At 38.0% G+C, this 20,114-nt stretch overlaps 2 protein-coding genes across 7 annotated transcripts in view; both read right to left on the bottom strand.

Annotated features, from left to right (window-relative positions):
- Window positions 1-460: 460 nt before the first annotated feature.
- Window positions 461-2,139, bottom strand: atoh1a (atonal bHLH transcription factor 1a). Its single transcript, XM_059502781.1, has one exon. The coding sequence runs from the start codon at window positions 1,937-1,939 to the stop codon at window positions 1,052-1,054; it is 888 nt and encodes a 295-aa protein (XP_059358764.1). The 5' UTR covers window positions 1,940-2,139; the 3' UTR covers window positions 461-1,051.
- A 3,041-nt stretch (window positions 2,140-5,180) lies between these two features.
- The window catches only part of grid2 (glutamate receptor, ionotropic, delta 2), a 443,770-nt gene continuing 428,836 nt past the window's right edge, over window positions 5,181-20,114 (bottom strand). For 3 of the 6 annotated variants that reach the window (XM_059503539.1, XM_059503542.1, XM_059503540.1), the window contains 2 exons: window positions 14,242-14,482; window positions 5,181-7,508 (listed from right to left, as the gene is read on the bottom strand). In XM_059503539.1, coding sequence (XP_059359522.1) covers window positions 7,080-7,508; window positions 14,242-14,482 — 670 coding nt within the window. In that variant the 3' untranslated portion in view covers window positions 5,181-7,079. Of the gene's footprint in view, window positions 7,509-9,696; window positions 9,921-10,113; window positions 10,194-14,241; window positions 14,483-20,114 lie in introns of those variants that run through there. The other 3 variants (XR_009422772.1, XM_059503541.1, XR_009422773.1) reach the window with 3 other exon arrangements.

Here is a 20,114-nt window from a genome sequence, read left to right on the forward strand (position 1 = left end):
AACTGTTCATTGAACAAAAAAATAAAAAAAATAATATATATTTCTTTGGCATCGCTACGAAAACACCCTTTTTTTCTTTAAACGGTGCACTGTAGGTTACTTGACTAAAGTTCACACTTAAAAATAAAGGATTGTTTTGTATGTCACAGACAAGATCACCCTACGTTTTGATAGAAAATTGTATAGGCTACAGTACGGAAAAAAAGAATATAAAAAAATTTATTCGATCTTGTCATATAATTTACAACCATAAAATGTCTCACACCTATAAGTTCATGTTAAGGGCTAAACTTAATTAAAATTAAATTGCATTAGATAAAGCTGGTTCCCACATATTAGGATTTTCTTTATTAAAAAAAAAAATCTAGATTCTAGAAAAGTTATTTGACAAAATTGCAATGAAAAATGTATAACGACAATCACACGAGACATAACCATGTTAATTTCTAAATCATTTTTTATTTCTACAATAAAACAAAACATACGAGTAACAAAACTGCTCATTTAACGCAAAAAATGACAAGGCAAATGGAAATAAATAGCTTACTTCAGCTACAGAAGCAGAACACAACATCTTTGCAGTTAAATCAAATATTAAAAACGAACGGATGTACAAAATCTTAAATATATTCATCAAATTGGCATTACTTCTACATAAACACAACATTTCTTGTTCCATGACAAAACAGTGTTTCTCAAGCCTATGGCCCGTTTTTAAAGTGCACGTAAACTTTAGAAGTTGCAAATTCTTAGAGGGTTCAAAATCAATCATATCTATGAAAACAGGCCTATGACAATGACGTGTCAAAACAGTTCACGGAAGACAGTTTTATGCATGACATTCGAGCCCATGGCACTGCTGCACGCGGCAGTTCACATGGCGTAGGGGTCTGGTCAATGTCACGAGAAGGCAACTAAATCTATTGGCGTCAGACACAACATCAACTTCATTATCAAAAGATCATACAGCAAATGGATAAATAAAGCCGCCTATTAAAAAGCCCAAATATGCGATTGACACGATTGATGGACAGTCCGGTTGGTGTGTTTTCTAAAAAGCGCGGTGCTTGGGCAGTTTCAGTTCCGACAGCTCGTCCTCGCTCTGCATCTCCAAGTGCATTTCGTCCGAGTCGCTGAAGTGCGAGTGAGGGGAAAACTCTCCGTCGCTCCGGTTCGACCGAGGCGAGTCCTTGCTGGCCTCTGAACCGAACTTGCTCGTTTCAGAGAACGACTGGAGGTCTTGCTCCACGAAAGAGGCGAAAGATGCGTCCTCGTACTGGTACGGGTAACCCGCGCCTCTCCGGCAAACGCTCGGCGATCCTCTGGGAGAGTGGTCCTCCTCGAACACGTTGGCAGGCAGCAGGTCGCAGTTTGGCTGGTCGGCTTTAGCACAGGGGCCCTGAAGCAAGTCGGACAGGGCGTTGATGTAGATCTGGGCCATCTGTAGGGTTTCATATTTGGAGAGCTTCTTGTCATTGTCGAAGGCTGGGATGACGCTGCGCAGCTTGTCGAACGCGTGGTTCAATCCGTGCATCCTTCGCCTCTCCCGGGCATTGGCAGCCATGCGCCTCTGTTTTTGCACGACGTTGGTCGCTTTGCTGGATGGAGCCCGCTGTCTGCCCTCATCTGCAGCCACAGCCCCTTTAAGCCGGCAGAGCTCGCGTACTTTGACAGGACTCTTACTGCTCTTCCTGAAGTTGGAGGCAGAGGACACGCCTTCCGCGCTCGAGCCGGGCGAGTGCAGCAGGTATTCAACGTGTGCCGCGCAGGTGCCAGCCTGCACGGGAGCCAGCCAGGCGCGTGGGTCACTGCTGGCCATGAGTGCCAAAGCTGGTGGGTACTCGCGTTGCTCCCCCCGCCCCAGGTTCGGATGTTGGAAGTCGAGTTGAGCCCCCTCCCTTGTATCCGTGCTTACGCCGTCCACGTTCATTCCATCCATGTTGTTGTTTTGTGCTTTTTGCAGGAAAGTTGGTGGCTATGGTTAAGAGAACTGGATTTTTGCCGTGGAGGATTTCTCTTCTTACACCCGTGGTGAAGGTGATTTCTTTAGGCTACTGATGTCTCAGGGCGACTCATCGGTTTTAAAAGCGGCACGCGCCAGGGAGCCCCCCTTCTCAAGATGGTCGCGTGGCGCTTTGACCAATAAGAGCACGCGGGGCAGGCGCGTGTAGGCGACCAATGAGAAATAGTAAGCCCGAGAGAGTTTATTATGGCCAAACTTTTTTTTGTGGTTATGTTGCGCTCCAAACCTGTTTAACTAGAGAATTATTATCACAGTGGGTCGTCCCACAGGACGCACTCAGAAACTTAGAGACTGAATAAAGTTTTGTGGAAAGCCTCCTCACACGCTATGTTTAGGAAATTAGATCTAGGCCTGGTTTCATAGAGAGGGTTTAGGTTAAAACAGGATTAGGCAATAGGTCAATTAGGACATTTAAGTAGTTTTTATAAACGTACCTTAGGAAAAAAAAAACCTTATTGGTGTGCATCTTGAGACAAAACAAAAGCACAAAGGCACATATTTTAAGATCAGTCAATGCAAGTTTCTTTTAGTTGGAACAGCTCAGATTTACAATTTAGTCTGGGATTAGATTTAATCCTTGCCTGTGAAACCGGGGCTTGTCTACAAAGTGCAACAGTAAAAAAAAAAAAAAACCCTGGTCCCGACTGTCTCACATGAAGTGAAAGGGGTTATCAAAACTGTTTATTTGAGAACACCGTGCTTTGAATCTGATTGTGTCCATTAAGTGCTCGTGAACAGCTGAATTTAGCGCCATTTGCCCTAAACCTCTTTGTCTAAGAAAATTAACTACATATAGGCCTATTTAAAATAATGTTTTATTAATTTAGGAATTTATCATTTATTTCTTAGTTTACGTAATCGTATCATCTGACAATCGTAGGCTACATATAGTGTAACATAATAATAGAAATACACATAAAAAAACAAATATATACTTCTCTATTGAAAAAAAAAGCTGCGTAGCATGGACATTAAATAAATAACATTAATTCACTGATTTATTAATGCAGAGATAAACGCATTCAAAAATGAGTGTTAATACCAGATTGAGTTTCGTTTTCTTTTTGAACAAGTTCAAAAACTTTTGATCGGATTTAAGGAACGCCCTTTCAGCAAAAGAGCTTCCCAAAGATCAGACACTTGATCTGGAGGCGCGACAGTCCATTGCTGTCACGAGCTTTAGAAAGAGAGCAAGTGCAAAAATGGCAGTAAGACAATGAAAAAAAAAAAAAAAAATCATTATTATCATTAATCATAATAATAAATGTTGATGATGATGACGCCCTTTTCAGGATTACAGATGACACTTTGATTTTTACTGTATAATATATATATATATATATATATATATATATATATATATATATATATATATATATATATATATATATATATATATATATATATATATATATATATATATAATATATAATACGTATGATAAAATACATTGATTCAGCTAGTTAGGCATTTAAAAAGCCTGAAACTATAAGAAAAGGCATCAATATTAGAAGTTAATTAGTTATAATGTGGAAAATCTGCAGACAGCAACGTGTGCAAAACTTTTTGACACGCGCTACAGCAGCGTTCACTAGTTAGCCACTAAAACAATTATTACTTATGTAAGGCAGTGATGCACAGGACCTTAATTCCTGTTTTCTGGCATTAAAAACTTCACATTAATCTTTTTACATTTATTCATGAATTCATAGAGCGCAGAGGCTTGCGGACTGGCGCCTGAGCTCACCCCAACTGGAGCCTCATCCAGGCGGCTTGTGTGTCTTGGAATAGGTCCTAAAGCAAACAACAGGTTGAGATTGCTGCCGTCGATTATTAAAGTGTCCCAGGGACAATAGAGATTCAATGTTCCATTCGACACGCCTGAAGAACTCTTTGGAAAAAGGACACAAAATGTGTCTCGATGGGGGCTTCCACCGCGATCGAGTCTACGTGCTGCCTTTTTCATTCCTGTCTCCCGGGAAACCCAGAGATATCGCGTGCTTGATAAAAGTCGATAAAACACATCACAGGGCTCCTCAACACACCTAGTATTATTATTAGTAGCCTAATAATGCATTTCACAGCTACTCCATTCATTAAATATATCTTAAATAACATATTTCTTTTATTTTTTTTTAAATCTATGTAACAAATATTTACATAGATAAAAGTAATAATTTATATTAAATTTAATAATTAAATTAGAATTTTCTTTTATCATCCATTATATAAACCTCCTGATGTTACGGTTTAAAGCAAGCTTGTATATTTACATGCGTTTAATTTGATGTAATGTTTTCCATACACGAAACCTGAAACAAATAAGATCTCTGATTTTCTAAATAGCAGAACAGGTGCACACTCTAGTATTGGTCTCTTTACAGCTGTGGGAAACTGAACAGCCTCAAAGGCGACATCTAGTGGACTTGCAACGCACTTACCGTAGATCAAGTGTTTATTTTCTTCAGAACTTGAGCCTTAGCCCTTAGTTATCAAAATACAAACAGCCATTTTGCTACAACTTTAATCGGAGAGAAATTATAACCTTTTTCTATTTGATTATTAATTAATCTGCTGTTTTCATGCAGAAAATGTCTGCCATTTGGGATTGTATATTAGTCCTTATAAGAGCTACAGAGGGCAACTATCTGCATGTCAGCCTCAATGGGTGCTATGCAATGTGCGGTAAGTGTAAACTTTTGATCGTTTAAAAAGAAAAAAAAAGAAAGAAAAATAAATAAATAAAAAACCCTTCTGGTGTATCAGAGTTTGGTCAAAAGTGTAGCAGGCAACTTTACGACCCATACACATTACATACATTACACAGCATAAACAGACTCATGTACAAGAACTTGGCCTAATGCATCTGGAACATGACAGGTTCAGGGTTAAACTCGTGGTGACAAACTCTTCAGTCACTAGAGCATGACTTGAAATGCTGTGGTGCCTTTCACTTTAACATGTAGAGCATGAAGTTCACAAAGCCAAAAGCCAACAGTGGCTAACCTTTGACCACAACCTTCACTGTGTTCAAAGAACTTCACGAGCTTATCCTGAGGTGGAAGGGACAAAACAGAAAGTGTTACCCTTCACATTCGTTTGGGGCATTATTGTGTCTGTTTGCCATTTTTGATCATACAGACAACACAACAAAAACCACTGTAGAAAACATGTTTATTAGACAAATTATACACAGAAAGCTTTGCCACTTGTAACAGAGGCCTCAGTTTGTTCCATTTGAATAATATGCAACACATACAACAAAATAGGCCTATATTAAATACTGTACATTATAATCAGTTGAAAATGATGTAATCCTGTACAATTCTATGTATGAAATTAAAAATGTTACAGGCATAGCAGGTTTAGCATGCTTCTTTTACGGGAAAAAAACCTTGCCTCCTTTTTGACAGATTTGGAAATTAAAATGAAATGAAGTTGAATGAGAACGCCTGACCGTCAGAAACCGTGGAGAACTTCTTGTAATGTGATAGTGGCTAACTGAGCTTAACAGACTCAGATATTTATACTCTATATCTTCTTTAAATCCAACAAAAAATTATCTGCATGTAAAATATACACTTTAATGTCTCTTCATTTACTCTAAATAAAAATCTTTAAACTGATACTAAATAAAATTTCTCCTATAGTCTTTCAGTAATCGTATCTTAAGAAAAGTACATCTAGAATGCTTGCGTCAAAACACTGTTGCTGTTCTCTACACACAACATTTGCGAATTAGTCAGAGGATAACAAACTGAAAGCTCATTCTAAACGACTAACATTAGTAAATATTAATACATTTTATGTTAGTGAAACGGATTGGATTGTTTTCTGTCCTCAGAAATGTTTTTTTTTTAACTCTCACCACACCTCGATGGCCTTGTTTAAACAATTAGCACTTTAAAAAAGTTAGATAAATAGTACCCCTTAACATTTACGAAATTAAATAGAAATATATTTCAAATAACCCCTCAAAAGTCGCCACCGTATTAGCATTTTCAGATAGTATCAGGTTGTGGGCTGACACTTGAAAAGTAAAGTAAAAAAAGTAAAAGCTCATGTTAAGAATTTCTTTTAAAAACCCTCTCACTCTTTGATTTCCAAAATCTATGATGCACAGCCGCGAGATTGTGGCATAAACAATGAAGCTATTCTACAGAATGTTTTTGTCGAATCCTGGAGTACGGCTACAGAAGTGAATAAAAACTTAATGGTGCAAACCAATGTAAGATGATGGCACTGAAGGAATTTCAAAACTAATCATCAAAAAAAGAGAAAACTAAAACTACAGACAGCTCTGAACACATTTTTTTGTTGTTGTTGTTAAAACTCTCTGACCAGACACATTCCACGCATTAAAGATTCGTTATACTTAAAGTCAGTAAGAGACATTTAGTAGCATTTGCCCCCCCCACAGTATAATAACTTTATTATTATAATTTTTTTTTTTTTTTGTATTTTAAAGTTGATTAGAGTCTTTTCCATAGAGTGTCCAGACTCAAAGTAGATCTCAGCTTCAGGGAGATGGCAGAGAGGATGAGAGGTCTTTAGAAACACAGTCACTCGCTGTGAAGCTTCAGAGAAGCAGGTTGTGTTCTCTCAGTTTAGCAGTGCCATGTTGAAGGCGTCAGCTAGAGGGAGTACTGATCGTTAACCAAAAGCAAAATTCAGTCGATGAGTTGACAAGATTCTTCCAAACTGAGTTATTGCAGATCTGGGAAACACATGGCAGAGTCTTTTTTTTTTTTCAGAGTCTTTTTTGGAAAAAAAAAGATTCCAAAAACCGGTAAACATACTATCATTGCAACATTTGAATCGAATGTGGCAAACAAAAGGCAAATTCATTTAGTTCACAGAGAAAATCTCCCAACAAACCACAACGACAATAAAGATCATTTTATTCCATCCTCGTCCTGTCGGCGAGTTCGGTTGGGACGAACGAGCTCCATTGCGAAGAGCAAAGCCAAGAGAAAACGACAACCGAAAAGGAACATTTGTATTTACATATATCTATTTTTTGTTTCCAACTCACAGGCCCAGGAACCCCTGCAGTCTATATGGAGGTGCCCCTGTCTGGGTCATTGCCGTAGCTAAAGTTGGGGGCCGGGGTGGGCTGATACGGGATGCTGGACATTGTCTTGATGGGGCTGCGAAAGAAGCCGCCGTTGGGAGCCCGCTGCCGGAAGGGCCCCCCAGTCCGGTGGTCCTGCACGGGGCCAAATGCGAAGCCGGCTGCCGCTTTGGCCGACAGGCTGCGGCTGAGAGTCTGGATCTGCTCGGGGATGAAGGTGGTGGTGGTGATGTGCGTGTTGCGGAAGTCGCTGATCTGCTCCAGGGCCTGCCGGGTGGCCGGGAGGGAGTCCATGTCCAGGGGTGTCAGGTCGATGGAGGAGGTGGAGAACTGTTTGTGGGGGCTCTCATCCTCCGTGCACAAGCTGTTAACCCGGTGATGAAGGTGCTCCAGGTCGATCTCCTTATCGTCCTAGAGGAGGGGAGAACGGGAGGAGGAAAGTGGAGTGGGGAGGGGTGCGGGAAGAAAATAAGGAAGGAGAGAAGAACAGGAGGAGGAGCGAAGGTTGTTACAGGATCAGAGGAGAAAAGAGGTGTAAAGTGAAGAGAAAAGGTGTGTAATCGTAAGCAGATACAGCGGGATGGGTTAGTGAAGCGGGACGGCGCGTAGAGGTTAATAGGGAAACGGATGGTCGGTGGAAGAGGAAACGCAGGCAAAGAAAGGCGAGAAAAGGAAAGAGGTGGTGAGCCAGTGAGATGGGAAGGAAGTGTTCGGATGTGGTTGGGAATGAATGGAAACATCAAGAACATTTAGAAGAAGGTTGAAGGTGGGTGTCAATGGAGAATTAGCAGACCCGATGAGGTTTTAGCGTTTGCATGTTTAGCATGACAGAAAATCAGGAGGGAGGAAGGTACAAAAAGGGAAACATACTGAGCTACGTTAATGAAAACACATCAGTCTTAACTAGTACTGTCCTTGGACTTATTGAGAACCATCAATAACATTAATGCTATTGTGTGACACATGGATCTTTGGATATGTAGATACAGTCTACAAAACCTTTCCACTTTCAAGCCATCTGAAACCACGGGTCGATCTACTGTATATTTGTTTATAGTACTAACATAACCACTAAAATATGTGGCTTGCTTAAAACAAAGAACACTCACGGGGTGACGTGGGCTGACATTGTGGCTGCAGTGAGATAAATGTCCTCTGGATTGGACCAGCCTAATGCACTTTGTTGATTGCAGCCACCAGCGGCAGGCAGCGTAGCCCTGAGTAAAGAGGGGCGGAGGGGAAACCTGGACGGGCCGAAGGGGGCGGGAGGTTAGGGGACAGCTCGTAGGTGCATGTCCTACCACCACGGTGGAGGAAGGCAGTATAAAAGGAGAGTAGGAGTGAAGGGAACAAGGATTATGGGAAGGCTGTTACATGACAGGACACATTTGTGGTGGTTTCTTGAACTAACGAGGGACCATGTGCTTTTCGGAATGCTTTGTTGTGATTTGAAGAATTTTTTTTTTTTTTTTTGGGGGGCGGGTTATGATTGATCCAAATATAAATCTAATCCAAGGCATTTTATTCTAAGATTTATAGATATGGATGTGACACTAGTGTGAAATATTTAAACCAATGGTTCTCAACCTTTTCAGCACAGTTATAATGGAGCTACATTCGGCATCTGTCCAACTATATGTGACACAATGTGTAACTGAATATCTGAAGGATTAGGTACACACATATCACCTTTGTCTTCTGAAGCATGCACACAATGCAAAGACAGATTGCTGTCTAAAACTACAATTAGGCAACATTATTGAGATCTATTAGTCTAGATCTATTAGACTTCACAAAGGCCCGACTGGTATGATTTCAGTTTACACTACATTTTAAAAAGTCTGATTATTGCTCTAGTTTGACTAAAGGTGCATGTAAACACTTATATGTGAATATATCCTTTGAAATAATAAATGTGCTTGTTTATAAACTAAGTCTGTCAATACATTAATTATTAATGATAAGAACTTAAATTTGTCTTTAAAATATATTTATATTTTAAAATATATTGATTCTTCTGCCCTATAGGAAGTTAAGTACAAGATTTGATTTCAAATCTTACAATTTTAAATATAGACATCTTAGAAATTGTATTATTAAGACATATAAATGCATCATTTGAAGTTTGCTGGGGCCCCCTAGTGGCCCCCCGTTTGAGAACCACTGCTTTAAGTGACATCTTACAGGATGTATGGACTGTATTAGGATTCTGGGATTGAATACTGAATTAGGCACTTAATCTGGCTATGCAATACCAGTCTAAATATTTATTGACAAGTTTTGCAAATGCCAGCTTGCTGGGAAAAAGCTATTTATATGGGTTGCTCCACTCCAAAGCTACACAGCTCAAATAACTGTTTGCGCTGTCATTTCTGTATTCTTTTAGCCAATTTTTTTATCTAGTCTCTATGCAGCTATTGTTGTATTATTGCATTCCAGAGCAAAGTAACTGTAAATCTCAAGGTTTCTGGAAATAAATGGTGATGGCCTTCTTTGTAGCACCCTGCTGGACTCTCACTCAGCAGCAAATGTTCAACTGCTGAAGTTCGTACAAAACGTATTGTAGCACATTTGGTGCCAGGGCGATTTCATAACCTACATGGGCTTGAGACTTGGAGAAGTGCGGAAAGAGTGTAGAGCTCAGTGCTGGCAGAAGACAGTTCGCGACGGGATGGCGAACGTGTGCCTCAGCTTGGAGTCGAGGGGTGTGGCGCAGCATGCAGGTGACAGGTGATTGGAGGAAGGCCTGAGCGTGAGCATGATGTCAGTCTGCGGCTCATGACACGGCTCGTCTTGCCTCACAGACGGTCCGTCTGCTTGTGTCTATATGCGTGTTTGTGAGCGAGTGGATAAGGACAGAAGTATGACCAAACACACGACGCAGGCAGATGAGAGGATGGGAAAGAGGTTGTTTTCAGAGAGGTGGGGGAATGAGTAGAAAAAGACAACAAACAAACAGTCAGCACACAGACGTTGTTTTTTTTTTTTTTTTTTTTATGTCCAAGGAGCCAGATACCTGGAAGTGTGAGATGGTAAAAATGGCATTTTGCATTTCTCTCCCACGCCCGCTTTAACCCCTCAACACAGAGTACTTATCTATAAAACAAAATCAACAAAATAAAAGTTGTTTCAGGCTTTGACAGAAGATTAACATGACTTTTTGGTATTTTCTGAAAAATAATCAAACATTTTCAGAGTAATGACTGACATAGAATGCTGTTTGGTGCTCGGCGGCCTCTGTAATTATGCGGCTACATGAGGTCTGCCTTTCAAATACTCACTTTTAAAGTCACCATGAATATAATTTCAATAAATTTTCTCCTTTGTATAGGATTAAAAAATGGCATCATATATATTATTCCTTTTTCCTTGCTTTTAAGATGGAAAAACAGTATTTGAATGCAGACCTCATACTGTGGCCTAGAAACGTAGAGGCACCGCAGGACTCCAGACAGCCACAATATCAATGACACAGCAGACATCTGATGTGAAGAACTTTTCATCATTTAGTTATTCAGGAATGATTAGGACACAAAGCCTGGCATGTGAAATGACTTATTCACACAGCAAAACCTCTGGTTCTCTGGACCGCCTGCTCGTCCTCTCTGGATTGGCAGGTGGTGCACTATAAAAATTCGGGTTGCAATACGTAATTCATCACTATGAGTTTGAACTTGTTTTGACAACTTGTCGTATCAAATTAATTCACATCAATTGCGACACCACAGAAGGAACCGTGACAGGGAGATCACAGAGAAACAGAGGAAACAGGGACAAACTAACACCATGGCATATGCAATGTGTGTGTGTGTGTGTCAGACACAGGTACACAAGCACAAAGCCATTCTATTGTTCTGATGTGTAATGAACTCAGTGTTAGCCAGGTGTCAAGAAATATTACAAAGAAAAGAAGCAGCAGTCAGGAAGAATTAGGAAGTACCAAGACACTACGACACACTAAACAGAAAGTTGCATCATGCTGAAAGATGAAAGAATGGTTTTTAAGGATGTGCCAAAATGCCAATTAGAACAGACAGAAAATGACAACAAATAGTGTTTTCCAGTTAAATTAATCTTTAAAATAAGATTTCAAAAATTTTTCATGAACTTATATAACATCTTATTATATATATATTTTTTCTTAATTCATAGATAATTTTACTGGAAAAAAATAAATAAGTAAAGGCAGTAAAGGAATGTTGATAAAACTCTGTGTGATATGTTCTAATTTTTAGTGTTTTGTTTCGTCTCGTTTGCTTTTGGCACGAACACTTGTCGCTCGCTGAACCGTGTGTGTTAAAATGCGTGCTTATCAGCATGTCAGTGTGAATATTTGTGTAAAGATCTGCCAAGCTTCTACTCTGATGGAACCATCTGGAAGAGTGCTCCGAGGAATGAGCCCAACTCAGCATGATCCAACCACTGGGGCAGAAAGGAGCGGGTTCAAGTGTGACCAGAGCCAAAGCACTCCACCCCACTTGAAAAATCCTCAGAGAGAATCATCTCTGTGCTCAGTGTTATATCTTCAACTACACCCCTATGTTGGCTATAATTACTGACTAAACATACTCACAGTATATAAAGTACAAGGTCCAATTCTATGCATTGTATATTTGGGACAAAGTGTAATGTATTGTTCAGCATCATTCAAAAAGAATATGAATTATTATGCATATTATACAGGTAGAAATGATTTTCTGAAAGAAATTAATGATTGTAATAATCTAAGATGCATTAAGGTCATCAAGAGTGGCAATCAAGATATTTGTAATGTTACAAAATATTTATATTAATTTATATTCTATTTAATAAATGCTGTGAACTTTCTGAACTTTCTATACGTCAGGGAACCATGAAAAAAATATGGCTTCCACAAAAATATAATTTGATAATAATTATATGTTTCTTAAGCATAAAATCAGCATATTAGAATGATTTCTGACACTTCGTGTGACACTGAAGAAAGTAATGGCTGCAGGATATTCAGCTTTGCCATCACAGCAATACATTCCAATTTAAAATATGTTCAAATAGAAAACAGTTTTTTTTTTTTTTACTTTAGTTTTGTTTAAATAAATGCAGCCATAGTGAGCTTAAGAAACTTTTTTTTTCTAAAACATTAAAACATTCTTGGATATTTTAGATAAAAATGCCCTGAAAGCAAATTTTTCACGGACAAAAAAGTAAGACTATCATTATTACAAGTCGATTTTAACCATGTAATGTCACAATTCCCCCAGCCATTTTAATTCAGTGTTAATTTGGACCTTGTTCATATGCGAGTAAAAATTAGTAATTCATATTCTTATATGAATTAAATCTGCTATTTGTGGCATGCTGTAATCAAAAACTAAACCTACACTGAATCCTGTTAAACCAACAGGTTTAAAAATGTTCATCTGCCATTTCTGGAAGAAGCAGATGAGTTACACTAATGCCAGAGCATAATGATGACCCGAGTGGACAATGGCCTTCAGAGGAACAGGGATGAAGGAGAGGGGCTCTCTCTGTGGGGTCATGAGTGGCCTGCTGCTGCCCCTAACAGATGAAAGCTGCTTCATGGCAGGACGACTGAAGACAAGAAAAGGCCCCTGACCACTGATCAAAAGCACTACGGAGATTGTTTTTCAGGTGGAACGCTGGAGATGAAATGCTGTGTTTTTTGGCCTGTGGAGAGTCTGATGACACGGACCAGAGGGCTGCGAGGAGAGGTCGGGTGTGTATGTTGGGGGGTGGGTGATGGGACTCGGTCGGAGTAATGAGGGAGATGGGAATGTGATATCAGGAAAGGAAACACCCACAATATGACAGCTGCAGAAGATAACAAGGAGCTATAAACTCATCAAATCAAAGAAATGCATCAAGAGCAACATCACAAAGGTGTATTTGCAGCCATATGTTTGTGTTTTCATGTAAAATGCAAGCATTTAACTGCAGAGTGTGGGCTCATTTGTTAATTATTGTTAACTGGATGCCAAAGAACCATAGGCAAACAGTTGTAAAAACAAGAAAAACATTTAAACTGATCTTCACAAACTGAAGGATGGGACATTAAAGAAAAATAAGAGCCTTGTTTTAAAGTAATTATCCAGATATATGCAGCTTTGATCAGCACATTTATTTTCTAGCACCTGCTTATTTATTATTATTTTTTTGCTCAGCAGAGCTCTATTACAGTTAATGTGCTTGGCAGGCAATTGAACCACATTGAATTCTTTTTGGAGAGGTTCACTTGTTTAAATGCGTTATCAGAAAAATTAATTAAAAAGTGCATTTTCTGCTGTTTGTAATGCTGACTATTTCTCATTTTAAACTCTTGTCTGTTTTGTTGATGTTGTTAATATCCTCCCAAGGCTGGGTGGTATGATATAACCAGTAGAGATTTCTGCTTTACCGTTACATCTGTGTGGCTATCAGGAGTTATGTTATTTACAATTAAAAATGATGAAGAAACGTATTAAGTTGCGTCTTTTATATTGTTACCGTGGCCGAGCAACTTTTGTAACTAAATATTATAGAATGATTTGAGGTCACCGGTATAACAGCTATTTTTCAACAGCTTCAAATGTAGCAATTTTCTTCGTATTATTATCTTTTCATTTGCAACCAAACAGTACCATATAAAAGAGAAAATTATCAAATAAGATTAAGTATCTTTAATTAGTAAAGTATAAAATCTATTGCATTATCCACAAATTTGTATAGCCACAAGGTTAATATAAAAGTAATTAATATTAAAATCTATATTTAATTGATATAACTGTTAATTATTTTTATATTATATTTTGTATACTTTCATTTATTTATATATATATATATATATATATATATATATATATATATATATATATATATATATATATATATATATATATATATATATATATATACAAGCAGCCGTTAACTTGATATGAACTCATATTATCATAAGACTGGTCATGCTGCTCATTTTTATGCCCTTTTTTCCTTATTGTTCTTTCTTATTGTTTAAGTTGATAATTAAAAGGGATGTTGCTGAACTTGAATTTCAATAACAACTGGGTCCGATCTGTTCTTGGGCAGTTGGAAAATCTCCCACACTCTTCTGTTAATGATATAGGTTTATGATCAACCACATCCCTACATCAACTGTCAAGACTCTCACCTCCTTCGATGGCACTCTGGAGCCCTTCCTTCGCGTCCACCAGGTCTCCACAGTGGCAATAAGACAGGAGAGCACCACACCGGCTGCTAGTACAAAGAAGACCCCAGCAAAGCTATGGATGTCCAAGGCGCTGCCATTTTTTCGAGTGCCCACAGGAGAGTACAGGTCACACGGACTGTCCCGCGGCCACCACTTCAGCTTCAGGATGTCCATGTCTCCATTCTGCTGAAGCTCCAGGATCCTGGACACGGACAAACATATTGATGATTCTTTTTTGTTAGGAGCACTTAGACCACATCAAACTACAGCTACATTATAACATTTATCCTGCAATACGGATAGTGAAGAATCCATACCATGACCTATAACTCCAAAATGGATTTCAAGAAAAATTTGGCTGGAAGTGTGATGGTGTGGATTACTGATATTGTGAAGGTAATGACAGTTGACTTTTTGGAAGCCATGGACTTCCTAACAAAGGTTATGTAGTAATCGATTTACTTTCAACATATGATACAAAGACAAATAAATAGTTTTCTTTTTGAATTATTATAAACTGTATCATATATTACTCAACCAGGGGGCTCAGCAAAGCTTCCAGGGGGGCTCATTAATATATTAAAATAACCAAACTAGAGGAAAAACAAAAGAAGAAACAGAAACAAGATAATCAAAATCATATTCCACTCACCCACAACTAACTTAAATATTGTTCTTATTAAGGACTGTTGGGTTCTTGAAATCTCTTACAATACAACATGAATAAGTCAATTAATTTATTATTATTACAATTATTTAACCTCAGTAACATTTCAATCACAAATGCTTAATGACAGCAGTTCATTAAGTATCTGAGGTCAGTAATTAATTAAAAACAATAACCCTTGAAAATCCATATTAAAATAAACGGATTAAAACAGGATTTTCATGAAAGTGTAAAGATTAATTTTACAGAATTTTTTTTTATGGAGTTAAAAAGTCTGGACAGACAAAATCCTGGCAATTCCTTCACATTTAAAAATAAAAAAAAGTAAGAGACACCATAAAATCCATTATAACCCACCATCTAAAACTAGAGTATTTTTCTTCAAAACTACAGACAGAAATGTTCCCCTAACTCAAGAATCATCCATTTGCTCAGAAATAATGTAGCGTTCTTAAGTCAGCTAAAATAAGACAAATATGAAGCTTCATTAGATAACTGAAGTGCTGCACTCCATGCCTGGACATTTACCACAGGCCTAAATATATATTCGTTTATGCACAATTTTATTGTGTGTCGCATTACAGAAATGGACTGTGTTATGGATCGAAATTTAATGTCAGATTGCTTCATTCTTACACATTAATTGAGCCACTGAGATCTGTGTAACACCCTATAAATAACTCCGAATGGTCCCAGTCTGTTCAGTGGCATCTGTTGCTGCAGTGACAGACTTCTTTTCCCAACACCAGGGGGCAGTGTCTCCTCAGCAATAATTACAGGCTGCAGTGTCTAGCTCACCATAAAGAACGAGCGTGTTCTGATGTAGTGATGGCAGTTTGTAGTAATGCCAGTCCAGCGGCTGCAAATGAATGATAATGAATAGAGGACACAAAGGTTTAGGAGAATTTGCCTCATTGATTGGCTGATCTGTATTGCGTGTTGGTCTCTCTCTCTAGCCTGATTTTCTGCAGTCAGGAGTCACTGCACAGTTTCATCCCCCGAGGAGGAGACTAGCGAGCTTCCAAGAGCCCATATTCACATCCAAACTGCAGCTGCTGCAAACACTTACCCAAACAACCACGCACGCAATGAAAATGTTCAGTATTCACAGTAACACACAGGACTAGGCCATCTAAAACCCTGTTCGACATTTATTAAGAAAGCTATTTTTCATTTTTATACCCTTATCCCTGTCTCATAAAATAATGCAGGAGTAAAAAAATGTCCTATTGCATTCAACAGATGGAGAATGACCCTTCCACATTCTGCTATGGACACAGCTCACAGGACTCACAACAAGGTGGGCCAACGTTGAGGGATTTGCTTTATAGACCACTTTTTAAATGTGCCAACAACATTTAGCTATGCAACACTACCCACATATGTTGCTTCAGAGGTTTCGGAGTGTGATAGCAGAGACCTGAAAGCACAATGAGGACAATTCAAGAGAACAGCCAGCACAAAACATACCAGGGGAGCCGTGATCCAATGCCATTTCAATGCCAAGTACTGTGACTGAGTAAGCAAAGATGTAATCAATGTCCCACTCGTCGTTACAGGATATTGTCCAAAAAGAAAGAATTAGTTCACTCAAAAATGTTAGAATTTACTCGCCCTCATGTTAGAGTACTATAAAAAAAGAGCAAAGCAAATGTATATTCAGATTCAAAAAGCCATACATTTACTTTCATGTTGTTAATATTCACGTAAATAATAATGTTTTGCAAATAAAGTTTGTGAAAACAAACTAACATTATAAGTGAGCCTCAAGGAACATTAAAAGAATTACAAATAAGTTCTCCCTGACTGATTTAATGATAACTCAGCATGAGATTGGTGTAATGCACAGAAAAAAAGGGTAGAAACTATTTTCACTCAGAAATTAACAGTAATTACCAATTAATTAACACATTAAAGTAAACATGGAATTCCGAAGTAGAAAGACTTATATAGTTTTTTTTGTCACAGTGTAGGAAGGATGCAGTTGGTGTATGCCAGCATTGTTACAGCATTATTTGAAGAGTATTATACTATTTATTAATATAAATGATTTCAAAATTAGCTTTTATTTATTTATTTTTTTAACGTTTGAATTATAAAGGTTTCCTCATGGTGGTGAATTATATATACATTTGGCCATTTTAACACTGGTGTGTATTCCAATTCGCGTTTTCATTTTCCATGGTATTAAACTGTGATGAATGAGTTGAGATGAGATGTCTTGCTATTCAGTAACAGCTATTCCTTTAAGACCTCATTTCCACTGGAGGTCACCACAGAACAACTATCACAGGCATATGGATCGGTCTACCCTTGAAAAATTAGTCTGTGGCATTTATGAGTGTTTCCATGATGGATGTGTCAACTCTTGGTGGGTCAACAAGCTGTGTGCTGCTTCAGGACTCAGATAATAAGTTACATCTGACCACACTGATGGGATGACAAGGAAGAAGCAAGCATGAATTTAAAAGAATGCCTTGTGTAACCATTCTTAAGGAGACATTTTATTCTGTTTTACTCTTCCTGTGACATCTTTCAACCCGAGTCTAAAATAAGTCTCAGCCTTCAAGGACTCCTATTAGGAAGCTTGTTTCTGACCTTGTGGTTTTCCGGCAGCTGGTCCTGGGCAAATTAACAGTCTCTGTGCTTAATGAATTAACACCCTGGTGTTTTTAACAAATGAGGAGTGTTGTGATCCACAGGAATTAACACCAGGCTCTTTTCCTGCGAGAATCAACTGTCCAGTTTTGCCCTTGAGGATACGCCACGTTTGTGTTCAGGAGTCTCAAGAGAGACATGACAGTAGACATCTCAGAGGAGACCAGATTTTACCTTGTTAGTTGAGAAGATAAGCCCACTGATGGCCATATGCTGAAAGAAAGTTTTTTTTTAGCATGATCACTTTTGCTAAACTTCTCTAGAAAAGTTTGTAACACCGTTTTTTCATCAAACGTTCTTAAAAAACCCCATGAAAACAAATCACCTGAAAAACAAGTTCTTCTTTATTGTACTGATGCATTTCCTACTGAAACAGGAAGTTTGGGCTTGTGATTTGTATTTAAATTTATTTAAATAGTCAAAAAAAAATTTATCTAAAAAGCACTTTACAAATAAACTGACTTACTAGATGCTTAGTCAATCAAAATTTCATTAGTCACTTAATGGCAGAAAAAAAAGTCCACAGAAAGTGTTGTCACGTGTAGACCATGATTTACAGATCATTAACAGCTGGTCTGTGTGGTAATTACATTACATCGGTCAGGACATCCAAACTTTTGTTTCGATCATCAACTGCAAATGTGGCTTATCAAGTAGCAGCAACAATATATGACCACTCGCTCCAACATTAACCTGGACAAATGTGCACTACTGAAGTGTTTGTGTGGAGTATGAAAGCTGAACAGTAGCGCACTCGCTGTAGGACAGTTAACATGGAGGCGCCAGTGCGATCATTTGCATTTAACTTATCAACTTAACTTATCATTTTAGCTCATACAGATAAGTGTAATACATCATTCAAATCTTGATGAAAGGTCTAATATTTGTGTGCACTCAAAATAACAAAAACATTGTGCTTTTGTAAAATAATGAATTTAACCATGGTGTGCTTTTGCCATCTCTCTGTGAACTTGAGCATGTCAAAAAACAAAACAAAAAAAGAAAAAGATTAACTGAAACTCTGTGCTTGCCTCACAGACATGAAAAATATATCTACAGAAAGCAAAATACCCGCTTTTAAATGAAACAATTCAAACGGAAAACTAATATTTTTAGATTATGTAATTCGTGTGTTCAGTCTCCTTTGCTTTTTTTCCTGATGCACTGATAATCATTGTTTCTATTGTGTGCTGTGGCAAGCTGTATGTGTGTGCATGAAGGCTTATTAAGCATTTATATGGTTTACTGATATAAACGTGATTCGTCGAATAATCGCTTCAAATTAATGACTACTAGTTGACAAGAAAAATCTTTAGTTAGGACAGTCCTACTATGTACAGACCAAAAATTTGGACACACCTTCTCATTCAAAGAGTTTTCTTTATTTTCATGACTATGAAAATTGTAGAGTCACACTGAAGGCATCAAGGGCTATTTGACCAAGAAGGAGAGTGATGGGGTGCTGCGCCAGATGACCTGGCCTCCACAGTCACCGGACCTGAACCCAATCGAGATGGTTTAGGGGTGAGCTGAACCGCAGACAGAAGGCAAAAGGGCCAACAAGTGCTAAGCATCTCTCGGGGAACTCCTTCAAGACTGTTGGAAGACCATTTCAGGTGACTACCTCTTGAAGCTCATCAAGAGAATGCCAAGAGTGTGCAAAGCAGTAATCAAAGCAAAAGGTGGCTACTTTGAAGAACTTAGAATATGACATATTTTCAGTTGTTTCACACTTTTTTGTTATGTATATAATTCCATATATAATTCCACATGTGTTAATTCATAGTTTTGATGCCTTCAGTGTGAATCTACAATTTTCATAGTCATGAAAATAAAGAAAACTCTTTGAATGAGAAGGTGTGTCCAAACTTTTGGTCTGTACTATATATATATATAAATATATATATATATATATATATATATATATATATATATATAAATATTATATAAATATAAATATAATATAGAATATAAATTAAAATAAAGAAAAACATAATTCTACCGACATTTTTATGATTTCTTTTGGCTTTAGTCCAATGACAACAAAATAGGCAATTACATTTTTTTTTATATCATCACATTATTTTGCAGATTAGTGTAATTATATTTACACCCTAGCATACAGATTAACTTTATACGCTATCTAAATAAAAATTTTGATTTCATGAGGGTTTGAAAAATGTGCCCTTTTACCACTTAAAATCTGATGCTCTCCCTGCAGTCTCTCACAGAGAATCAACAGCTTCGCAACATCAGACATTTTATTTATTCTTTATTCCTTCTCTTTCCAAAACGTAGCCATAAATGAAGGTAAAGGTGAGTAAGGATGAGGAGAGGGAGATAAGCGGTGTGCGTGCCGAACAAGTTGTGCTCAACTGACAAGCCAGGGCAAACGCAAGCAACAAATTCACCTGTGTTTTTGTCTTTGAACTGCCATATCAATGACCAGTCACAGTCAAGAGACTTCAGCTGGCTGCGGTCCACGTTCAATATCGGGGGCTAAACGCAA

Source organism: Carassius carassius, chromosome 21, assembly GCF_963082965.1.
Source record: "Carassius carassius chromosome 21, fCarCar2.1, whole genome shotgun sequence".
Taxonomy (NCBI): domain Eukaryota; kingdom Metazoa; phylum Chordata; class Actinopteri; order Cypriniformes; family Cyprinidae; genus Carassius; species Carassius carassius.

What these genes read in the sequence shown, in the direction of transcription:
- atoh1a (XM_059502781.1), bottom strand. Translation starts at nt 1,939, where the DNA reads ATGGATGGAATGAACGTGGACGGCGTAAGCACGGATACAAGGGAGGGG.